The sequence below is a fragment of the Antechinus flavipes genome, chromosome 2, assembly GCF_016432865.1.
Source record: "Antechinus flavipes isolate AdamAnt ecotype Samford, QLD, Australia chromosome 2, AdamAnt_v2, whole genome shotgun sequence".
NCBI lineage: Eukaryota > Metazoa > Chordata > Mammalia > Dasyuromorphia > Dasyuridae > Antechinus > Antechinus flavipes.
The window spans coordinates 91,555,294-91,567,431 of NC_067399.1; the positions used below are offsets into that span (position 1 = coordinate 91,555,294).

Sequence of the window (12,138 nt, forward strand, 5' to 3'; positions counted from 1 at the left end):
GGATGTGATTGAAGAGGGGGAAAACTCCATTTGGGACAAGACTTCCTGACTTTGGAGCATGGGAATGGGAGGTCATGGACTATCTTGTAGTCTGGAAAAACTATTCATCCTTTCTCAGTATAGAGTTTTTAGTTTATAGTTGAGAAAGTGCTATATTTCAGTTAGAGATTATGGGAAATAAAGATATAATGTTTTATATTATGAACAGGGGTCTATGAACCTCAGATTAAGAACCTTCAGTTTTGAAGGAATATTTGATCTTAAGTCTTGAAATAAATCATGACTTCTAAGAGATAGTGAGGAGGAGTGAGTAAATTCCAGGTATAAGGGGATAGCTAGTGCAAAAGCATCTCTACTTTCTTCTTTTCTCATTTGATCTTTTTATTTTTCACCTGTGAAATAGATGAGACTAAAGTCTCTGAAATCATTGCAATAGAGAACTGTCAGTTATTTTGGTAATAATGGAACAAATGTCTCACTTGGGTTCCCTTCCAAATGGGCTGCTGTCAATCCTTAAATCCAAAGTGGATATTGCAGAAAACTTTATCACTAAACTGTGTTATTTTGGAGAACTTTCTAGCCACAAAGATTTGAGGAAAGAAATGTGGTGTGAGAAATAAGGGGTCAGCTCACTTTGTTGCTCTCCTATTGCCTACAAAAGGTATCCGACATAGGTAGAAATTAGGCATGCCTATTTTATTTGCATACAATATAACATAGATTCATTGCTGTTATTCCCATGGGGTCAATACTCATGAGGACAGTTTTGCTGTCATTTCCTAATGATATTTGTTTGAAATCTTTGAAATAGTAGATGGACACCATAATGCTCATGGGGAAAAAATCATTCAGAAAGCAAAGCAGAGAAAGAAAAAAATATTATGTTAAGATTTGAGAAACAAATCTCAGAGTGCATTGGCTCCTTTGCCCTTAGATTACAAAGGAAATACAACATGTAGACAGTTTGGAGGATCTCTGTTCAGACACTCCTGATGGACATTGTTTGAAGCTCTGGGAAGATATAGATAGCATAGAATAATCTCTTTGTGAGGAATTAATTGCTGTTTCCCTTTTCCTGTTTTGAGTAGAAAATGTCTTTAATGTATTGTGTGAGTTCAGCATGAAGAACATGTTCTTTGACATTTTATAAATATTTACTTAATGCTGAAAATTTATTGTCATGCAATATTCATTTAGCTAGAAAATATTGCAAGCTTATTTTCTTTTGCGGATAAAAGACAACACTCCTTGATTTTAATTTTCAAAATATTTGTCTGTCTACTCCTTTTCCTTACTTCCTCACTCTCTCTTAGCATTTTTCACCTACGAAATATGTCAGAGACTAAGTCTCTAAAATCCATTGAAATGGAAAACTAAGCTATTTCCACAGTTCTGAAGGAAATGTTTAATTTGAGTTCCCACTCAAGTATATGGTCAAAGTGGATTTGTTAGTTGGTGGCAAACTAAACTTTTAGGGTTAGTCTTAAACATGCCCCCTTCCTCCCATACCTGACACCAGAACATGCTCAACAAATGACCACTGAGCATGTTCTGAGGGAAGGGACAGGTACCTGCCACAAAGTAGGGGGATTTGGATTGGAGAAAAGTAAAGGAGGCAGGAAAGTTCATGGTGTAGGTAGGGAATAGAGAATAGATAAACTGAATTGGAGAGTTGATGTAGAAGATATTTAGATGTAGAGCCTGATATCTAGTTTGAGCAGACAGACAGTATGATGGAATACTCAGTCAGGAACACTTAAATTCAAATCTAACTTCAGACACCTACTAGCTGTGTGACCCTAGGCAAGTCATTTAACCCTGTTTGCCTCAGTTTCCTCATCTGTAAAATGAGCTGAGGAAGGAAATAGCAAACTATTCCAATATCCTGGCAAGAAAATCACAAATAGGGTCAAGAAGAGTTGGACAAGACTGAAACAATTGAACAAGAGGAACACCTAGCTTGGAGACTTTCCAGTTATCAAATTAGGACGTTTATATTATAAGATCATAGACTTAGAACTGGAAGGATCTTAGAAGTCATCAATATTATCAGCCCAAATCCAATTTTGTCACTTTTAACGTGAAGAAACATAGACTCACAGAGCCTTAGTGACTTATTCCTAATGATGGAGCTAAAAGATAAAATCGGCTAAAATATTAAAAATTATACAAAATAAAAAATTTATAAAATCTATAAAATAGAATATAAAGTCAAAAAGACTTTAAGCCCAGTGCTTTTTTCACTCTCTGCATATTATAGTCAATTGGGAATCATTGCTATGTTCCTGAATAATATACCTGCTCTGGATTTCTGCTTCCTTAAGTCAAGTCCATTGGGGTACCATTGTGTTGAGGTGGAATTAACTCAGATCTGAATGGTGCAATGGAAAGAGCATTAAGTTAGCAACAAAGAGACCTGGAGTCCAATCTCAGAAATGGTTCTTATTGATCTTGTGAGTCACTTGAATTCTCTGAGTCAGGCAACAAGAATTTATTGAGTCCCTATGATGTTGTTCCAGGTACTGTACCAAGCACAAGAGATACAAAGAAAGGTAAAAGCCAAGCTTATCTCAAGGAACTTACAGTCTAATTAATGAAAGAAACAACATGTAAACAAACATATGCAAACAAGATATATTCAGGATAAATTGAAGATAATCAACAGAATGACAACACTAATATAAAAGGGGGGCACAGGATCTTGTGGAAAGTAGGATTTTAACCAGTATTTGAAGGAATATAGAGCACTGAAGAAGCAGAAGATGGAAGGAGAGAATTCCAGTTATGGGAATCAGTTGGTGAAAATAGATGGTCAGGAGATGAAGTGTCTTATACAAAGAGTAGCAAAGAGGCCAGTGTCACTAAGAACAAGAAACTTTCAGATAACAGCTTCAATTTTTTTTTTTGCCCAGTGAAATATGAGTAAAAGGCTCCGCTAAAAGATTTGGGGTATGGGGTGCTATGGGACTCTTGAAGAAGGAAGAAAGGTTTAAAAAAATTGCCTTGGTGCGATTAGTGTCCAAGTTGAGATTATGTAATAGAAATTTGAAGTATTGAAATCAACATGATTTTATGATTTTTCTCCAACTTCATTCGATGATATTTATTCAATTGTTTTATTCATGTCTACTGTTCATAACCCCATTAGAGTTTTCTTGTCATAAACTAGTCTAGTTTGCCATTTCCTTTTCTAGCTCATTTTACATATGGGGAAACTGAAGCAAACCAGGGTCACACAGCTAGTAAGTGTCTGAGGTTGGATTTGAACTTGGGAAGAAGACTCTTTCTGACTCCAAGCCCAGTACTCTGAACTATGGCACCATCTAGCTAAAATATATATATATATATATATTTTAAAGGTGAACATTGATTGAACACAGTCATAAACTGTGACATTATTTTATTTAATCAAACTAAAGAAAGTAAAAAAACAATTTTTTAAAAAATGTACAACTAAACGTCACTTAAAACATACAAATTTGCAAAGGACTCCTTTTAATCAAAATCTTCTGCTTCCCTTAAAATACAAAGCAATCTTTTCAGTCTTATCCCCCAGTTAATGAAAAAGACCTGGAAAAGAAAGTTCTAACTGTCCAAATCCTTGGCATTGTCCAGTGGTTCAACATTGGAAATACATGTGGTTTTTATCGATGGAACTAAAATTATTGAGGATGATTTACCATCTTTTTCCATTCCATCCTAAGGTCCACTGTTTTGCTGCTGTTGTTGTTTTTCCCATCTGAAACCTCCTATGTTTTCTCTCTCTCCCTGTCCCCCAAATAGAATGCTAGTGATTTGAGATCAGAGACTGTCTTCCTTTTTAAAATTTGTATCTCTGATGCTTCCTATGATTCTTTGCTCATAGAGGCACTTAATATAAATGTTCATTCATTCATTTGTCTTCTTCAAGAAAGCTTTCCAGAGACAGAAAGGAGAAAGGTAGGAGAAAAGCCCAAATTGCTTTAAAATAAACACTATCAGAGCAGATACTTAATCTCTTTGTGGCTCAGTTTCCTCATTTGTAAAAATAGAGGGGATTGGGAGTGATGACCCCCCACCCCCAAAGGGGCTTCCAGATCTCAATCTACAATCTTATGATCATGGGAATTTTAAAAGCGTTCAATAAAGAGACTTTGGAGTCAGAGAGATATTCAATCAAATGCCATCTCTGACATTTATTTACTTTAGGACCACAGTCAAGTCTCTTAACCATGTCATCCTCAGTTTTTTTACCTGTAAAAGGGGAATAATAATACCTCACAAGGTTCTTGTGAAGCTCAAAAGAGATAAATTACATAAATCACTTTGTGTACTTTAAGTATCTCTACAAATGTTAGTAATAAAAACCCAACTTTCCACTGCTATAAGGGGCATTTTGGGGAATATTGGTTGATAGAGTATAAAAAGATGAACCCCTGAAACTGCCAGAAAGGTGCCACTTTAATCACTGAAGGGAATAAGCTTATGTTGCCTGTTATTTTTCACATTGCTATAGGTCCCTGAAGGATATTACAAAGGAATATCTCTGTCACTCATTTTTCTTGTGGTCTATGCATGTGATCACTCAGTACCTCAGTTTCCCTATTTGTAAGATGAAATCATTGGAATAAATGATCTTTAAGGTCTTCTGTAACTCAAAATCTATGCTGCCGTGTGCTATCTAGCCCTGAGTTAGCATTAGCTTCTTAGTTCAGAGTGCAGTTGCCTCAGCCTGCTCAGGAAAGGAGACAAATTAAGATAAGATAAAAAATATAATAAGAAATATAATGTGGAATCCTTTCTGGTTGACTGCAGAGCAATTCTGCTGATGTTATCACATGCTTCAATCTGTTTCAAGGATTTATGAGCACAGAAACTATGAACTATTGAATGACTTGAAAATACCTAAGATTTTGCAATTTACAGAATAATTGAATGAAATGGCAAATGTCTCTGGAATTCTGACTTAGGGATGTGGTCTGCCTCAGGTAACCAGAGCTGCCACTTATATGGAACAATGATGTACAGCAAATCATTCACATGTAGGCTGGAATACGTGCATATCTAAACATGTACATATGTCTCTGTAGAAGCAACTACCCCTTAGCATTTCTTTCTTTCTTTCTCTTTTTCTTTTTCTCTCTTTCTCTTCTTTCTCTCTTTCTTTCTCTCCTTTCTCTCTTTCTTTCCTTCTCTTTCTTTCTTTCTTTCTTTCTTTCTTTCTTTCTTTCTTTCTTTCTTTCTTTCTTTCTTTCTTTTCTTTCTTTCTTTCTTTCTTTCTTTCTTTCTTTCTTTCTTTCTTTCTTTCTTTCTTTCTTTCTTTCATCTTTTTAGCTGACCTGGTATCACTCCACACCTAAGGTCTTGCTGTATTAATTCTGTATTTAATACAGACCCCTGATTAATATTAGACTCACTGTAGCTCAGAATTCCTGAACTCAAGCAATGCATCTGTCTTAATCAACCTCCCCACAAGGAGAGACCATAGGCCTACATGCTCAGCTCTTGCCACCACTCAAAGACCCTCTACTTTCTGCATCTATAATGTCAGCCATAATGAAACTCCCTAGCTGGCTGTTTCAAAGCATATCTTTCATTAATTTTATGCCTTTATAATAAACTGCAGCTGCATCCCTGTTATTTATCTGACTAGCCAAGTTCATGATTTCCAAGAAGGTTTTTAAGAAAGTAGACCAAGTCCAATAAACAAGCCTTTGTGATAACTTTCCTTGACGCAGGGGGTGACTGTCCTTCCCTTTGTCTGAGTCATAAACTAGGTTCCAAATAGCTGTGTGAACACTCTGGGAATTCAGTCTGCCTTTGTTTTTTCCTTAAGTCCATGGTCAGAGCAGCTGATCAGGCAGTATAAGTCTTAAGTGGCCAGAGCAGAGAAATCTAGGCCTCGCCCTGTGATAGAAGTGACCTTTCCTTTGGAAACAGAAAGGCAGATTTCTATCTCCTGAGAGGGCTGTTGAATAAAGACCACTTTAAGCAGGTGTATTAGTCAGTTGGTTGTTTCCAGTCCAATATCAGGTCCAAACTGTCAAAGTTGGAGATGTTTTCCTGTTTTACAGGCTCTTTGCTTCATCTTTGGGACCTTTGCCATTTTCCCAATCTTTTCCTACCTCTCGCTTCCTCTTTTCTTCTATTTCTTTTCTTTCCCTTCTCCCCTTTTCTTTTACAGGAATTGATAAATGAATACAAACTCTCTATAAGGATTGAATGTATTCCCTTTTCCATTAAAGTTTGTGTCTTAAAAGAAGAGACTTGAAAAGTTAACTCTTATTCAAAGAAATAAGCCTCTCGGGAAGATTTTTCAGATACCCTGGGAGACTAGTGGATGGCTAACTGTGGGGCAATGGTGAGAGTCTTCAGTCTCTGTCCCATCAACTCAGTGACTGGAGACTGCTCCTATGTAATGTGGCTCCTGACTCTCACCTGCCCTCACAAACAATCAGCAGTCTGAATTCACAAATGGAGGCAAAACAACCTACTTTGGGTAGGTTGCTGCTTTAGGATACTTATTGCCTGTCTGGGGCCACTTTCCTAGAAATGTCTTTCTTTCTTTCTCTGTCTCTCTCTCTTTTTTCCTTTCCCGTTCCCTATTTATCCTTCCTTTTTCCTCTGGTACTTACTCTGAGATGTTCATGGATTTGTCAGGGGGTGATTATGGCCTTCCAAATGATATCCCAGTGGTGGTGATGAGCACAATCTCTCTATCTTCCACAAAGGTCTTGGGTTTTCTACTTTCCAGAAGGACATATGGAAAGAGGAGGTAGGATAGCAGGGATAGAGAGGAAAGTGGCAGACATCCTGAGTAGTTGGGGAAAGGTTTTTCTCTCTCATAATGGGAAAGTTGTTGTCTAAGATGGTAAGTTCTAGGGACCATAGAGACAATTCATTTTTAATGTGTTACTTTCCTTCTTGAGTCAGACTTTTAAAGCATACTGAGAGTTTGCTGAATTTCCTTTTGAAACTATTTTAAGGTGGCAATAATACTTGGGTCCATTGAGATAGAAGAGAGACCAGATCTGTAACAAATTCAAGCCTCTAAGTTTAGGGGATTGGAAGTGACATGTGAAGATGTTGGTTAATCTATAACATATGAGGAGTTGGGTCTTTGCCCTAAGAACTCATGGGTGAGTGTAACATGAGGGCAAGTTGAACTTGGTTGGTTTCCATACCACAAATATAGAATTCTTTACAATATGTTGCCTACAAGCTTAGTGTCCATCAGCCAGTAATGGTGTAGTTTCTTATGGAAAAAGAGTATTCAGACTCATTCACCTTGTCTTTGCTTTTTCTCTCCTTTTTTAAATTCTTTCACAGCACCCAAAGACAATGAGGAGCGAGTGTTCAGAGAGCGTATGCGGCCAAGGAAACGGCAGGGGGCTGTCCGCCGCAGAGTTCATCAAGTTAATGGCCACAAGTTCATGGCCACCTATCTTCGGCAGCCCACCTATTGTTCTCACTGCAGGGACTTCATCTGGTAAGGTTTTACTTCCTTCTAATTTTTTTTCTTTTCTTCAGTTTGGAGACCTGAAAGGATGGAGGGGGAAGGGGGGAGCTACACTCTTAGTTTGGAAAGCATTGACAGCTTGCCCTTTTATTTTTCCCTAATTTAATAGAGTTTTCTAAGGCTTTCACAAATGCTTCCAATGCATTTGGTAATATCCAAACCTATACTAGACTCTCTGGAGGGTAAGAAGGAGGAGTACTGGACAGGGAATCAGAAAAGTGGGATTCTAGTCCCAGATTCTTCACTAACTCTCTGAGGGATCTTGGTCAAGTCACTGCTTGGGCAGAAAATAAAATGCCACAGGCACAGTCCCAAGAGTGCACTCACCTCCCAGTCTAGGCCATACCAGCATCCATCATCTAAGTAGATAAGTATCCCTTCATTCTCAAAGGTAAAAAGGGATTAATGTTGAAAGGATCTAGCTAAACATTTCCTGGAATACCTGTGTTTTGGTGGGTAGGTGAAAATAAAGTCTTTCTTTCTCTGTTTCTCTCTTTTTTCCCTTTCCTGTTCCCTATTTATCTTCCCTTTTTTCCTTTCCTTTACTTTCCTTTCTTCTTTCCTTTCCCTCTCTCCCTCCCTCCTTCTTTCCCTCTCTCCCTCCCTTTCTTTCTTCCTCTCTTTATTTCTTCCTTCCTCTCTTTCTTCCTTCCTTCCTTCCTTCCTTTCTTCTTTCTCTCTCTTTCTCTTCTTTTTTTGCTTTCTGTCTCTTCTTTTTTTTCTTTTCTTTTTTTCTCTCTCCCCTCTTCCTTCCTACCTTCATTCCTTTGCTTTTCTTTTTTTCTTTTTCAAATTGAAACTTCATTTCCTAAAGTGAACCTGTTCTTGCTTTCAGGGGTGTCATAGGAAAACAGGGATACCAGTGTCAAGGTAAGTGATGAAATATGAATTAAGCTACTGCTGAGTTTGTAATCTGTGAGCACATTTTAAAAAAATGAACCACATTCAAGATAGATAAATATATTCTCTTTAATGGATTTGGAGGGTATGTATATTATATACCTTCTCATTTGTATTTTACTTAAAAAAAGTCCCTGGACACTGGTGCTTCAAGTTTATCCCACCCTGAGTCTTCCTCTCCATACATTCTCCTCTCTTCAGCTCCCCTGCCCTCTCCCCTGAGTCACAGGATCCAGGGGCTACCTTCTGACTCTTTAGGGGAGTGACAAAGGCACCAACCACTACCAGTCTTTTATTTGCTATTATGGCAACTCAGGATTTTTCAGTCTCATTCAGAGATTTGAATTCTTTTTGAAAAAATTTTTATGTCATCTGGTAAGGTTCTACTTCCTTCTAATTTTTTTTTAGAAAAAATACCAAAGTTCTAATTAGAGAAAAGTCAGATACACCCCCTCCCCTTTTAATTCTGAGTTGGAGGATTGCTATCCTATCTCCTCACTTGTACTAATGCATCCTGTGGGATCACACTCAGTTCCCTTGTCTGTTCACCTTGTTTATTATTTACTGGGCACTCCCTTACTTTTTCCTTTGTCCCTGTTTGACTTGGAAATAGCCTCAGTCACTTGAATCCCTAGAAATGCTTAAAGATCATTTCTGAAGCTACTCTAAGTGCTAGGCTTGGTTGTCCATATATAATTTGGAAAATGGGTGCCGCATGCATTCATATTTTGATTTTTTTTTTGATACTAGAGCTATGAAATAGCCTTCCTGCCCAGCTCTAATTGTCTTGCATCTTAAAATTATAGGAAGTTATCCAACTTAATTAGAAAATATCATACTCTCTAGGGTATGATGCAGGTCCCTACTATTGCCTTTTTGTACATGTGGGGCAATTCTCTTGTCCATCACCTCTAACCTGGGGCTTTTATACACATTGTCCTGTGGGAATACTCAAAAAGCTCTGGACATTTTCATCTGGAGATACAAATTAAATGGAAGTTTTATAATGTGGAAGGTCAAGACCCTACTTGATAGAAAAACAAAGATATCAGAGAAGGTCACAGGGCAGCCCTTCTAATGGCTAGAGAGCTTCCCTGCTCCATCCACCAACTTGGCCACCTAATGCCCATAACAGGAACAGCAATGCCAGTGGGAGAACTTTGAAAGGAAATGGTTTCTTGACCTTGCGCATATGCTTTGAATGAAACAAGGAAATTGATTGGGGCTCCCAGAACCATAGAAAACCACAGATGCTGTTTAAGCATAAATGTTTAATTCCTTTCCAAATGCATTTAGTAAATCCTAATTTCAGGGATGACAAAGCACCTTTCAAAGAGCTCTGTGATGGGTTTGAGGAAAGAGTCTGATGAGCAGCTTTTAAATCAAGACAGAAGGGTCACAGTTCTATGGTTGTCAATTTCATGTTGTATTTGAAACCATACCCGGTTCCCTTCTCCCCTGTAAGCTCCCTCAGCCCTCATCACATCCCCCCGAAGCTCAGTCTGCCCATCTTTTGTTGTTTACAGTTTGCACTTGCGTGGTTCACAAGAGATGCCATGAACTTATAATAACGAAGTGTGCTGGCTTAAAGAAACAGGAAACACATGATGAGGTAAACATTATAACATAAAAAAAAGTCTTGGTTTTTTTTTTTTTTGCCATCATTCATACCCTCTAACCTTCTCAAAATGTGTGTGTGTGTGTGTGTGTGTGTGTGTGTGTGTGTGTGTGTAACTTATTTGTATAAGGTCTTTTCTCCTCCTTCATTTGTTGAACAAAAACTTGGAGAATTTGTAACCCTCTGGAAAATATCAAAGGTTGCAGAGAGATTGGATTCCATCTGAATTCCCTGTGTCTGTGGGCACTGTGCCATTGGTAGTTAAGTTCCAGGACTTAAGCCTATAGGGACAATATGCTGTAAATTTTATTTTGATTTCTTACTCTTGCCAGTAAATTGGGAGAAGCTGATTGGTGTATGGGTGAAATATGGATTGCTTCTGAGCCCAGGAAGCTGAGTTAGCATTGCAGCAGGGCTGCCTATAATTCCAGGGATGATGGATGGCAGACCATCAAATAGAATGATGATCCTGGCAGAAATACAGGGATTTAACTAGTCATGTACTGGGCTGCCATTCTGCTCTCTTAGTTGAAGGCTAACTCATAATTCTAGCTGGTGGTCTTAAAAATAGGCAGGTATGGATAAAATTGGCATAGTTTTACATAATCCATGTCAACTAGTAGAGATACATTGAAAGCTGATATCCTACTCGGGGGAAGCCAGGGGATAGCATCTTTATCTGGAGACTGTGAAAATGGAGAAGAGTAGGCAAATCCCAGCTATTTGGCAAAAGAAAATAGTATGATTTTGTGGCTGATTGGCTAGGAGTCGGAGTGAAAGAGAGGGAAGGATCAAAGGTAACTGAGATTTTTTTTTTGTGGGATGCGAAATTGAGAGAATGATGAAGTCTCTGACAGAAATAATGGAGAAAAACACAATTAGTGGCAAAAAATATTGAGTATATGTGTGCATGTGGGTGGTCTGCATTTATATTCAGGATGATTGTGTATATATATGTATATATTTATATATACATATATACAGAGATATATGGGTGAGTATATAAAATGTGTGTATAAGTATACAACCTATTGTTTAATAATATAAACACTATTGTTGTTCATTCATTTAGTTATGTACAACTCTTCATGATCCTGTAGATCAGATGTCCATGGGTTTCCGTGGTAAAGATAAAACTTTCAGTTTTATGGAGGCAGGAGTTAAGGGATTTATCCAGGGTTACATGCCTCTCAAGTGTGTAAGGTCAGATTTAGATTTTGATCTTTCTGACTCCAGACCTAGTGCTTTATCCACTGCCCTAAGTGGCTAGGTCTATAGACACAGACATAGACTAAGATAGCATTATGTCATACTGGATGGAGGCCTCAGGCCTGGAACCAGAAACATCAGTGGCCAAAAACCTCCCATTACTAATTTTTTTTTGGCATTAGGATGCTTTGACAGAAATAGTGTTCAGGACAATAGAAACAATAATCCCACCTCTGGAGTATTATATTGAGTTCTGATACTACATTTTAGAAAGGACATTGCCCTAAAAGACTTCATCCAAAAGAGGCTGGCCAACTTGGTGAAGCCATGTGAAACCATATTTGCATTATACGCAACTTGGTTGAAGAAATTGAGAATGTTCAGCTTGAAGAAAAAAGGTTTTCAGAAAGATAGCAGAGCTGTCTTCAAGTATTTGAGAAACTGTCTTGTGGAAGAAGGAAGCAAATCAGAGAATCTGAAAACTGGAAGAGTACTCGACAACTGGCTGATCCAACACATACTTGAGAAAACTGCCCACTTTATTTTTTTTTTAATTTTTATTTAATAATTACTTTATATTGACACTCGTTTCTGTTCCAATTTTTTTTCCCTCCCTCCCTCCACCCCCTCCCCTAGATGGCAAGCAGTCCTTTATATGTTGGATATGTTGCAGTATATCCTAGATACAATATATGGAAAACTGCCCACTTTAACATGGCCAAGAAGTGGTTCTGTACCCTCTGCTCTCCTGGAAGCCAGGAACTTTCCTAGTTGGGCATATTTTCCTGACATCAAGCTTAATTTGGCCTCTATAAATTCAACCTCCAAGGACAAACAGAATAAATCTATGCTTGTTGGAATCCTATCAAAATGTTAAGTCATTAGAGTTGATAGAGACAATAATTATCTAATT

General features: G+C 37.9%; 1 protein-coding gene across 2 annotated transcripts in view; it reads left to right on the forward strand.

The window, feature by feature from the left end:
* PRKCE (protein kinase C epsilon) overlaps positions 1 to 12,138 on the forward strand; it is a 664,873-nt gene that overhangs the window by 391,032 nt on the left and 261,703 nt on the right. For both annotated transcript variants that reach the window (XM_051975204.1, XM_051975203.1), the window contains exons 3-5: positions 7,309 to 7,468; positions 8,334 to 8,368; positions 9,925 to 10,010. In XM_051975204.1, coding sequence (XP_051831164.1) covers positions 7,309 to 7,468; positions 8,334 to 8,368; positions 9,925 to 10,010 — 281 coding nt within the window. The remainder of the gene's footprint in view (positions 1 to 7,308; positions 7,469 to 8,333; positions 8,369 to 9,924; positions 10,011 to 12,138) is intronic.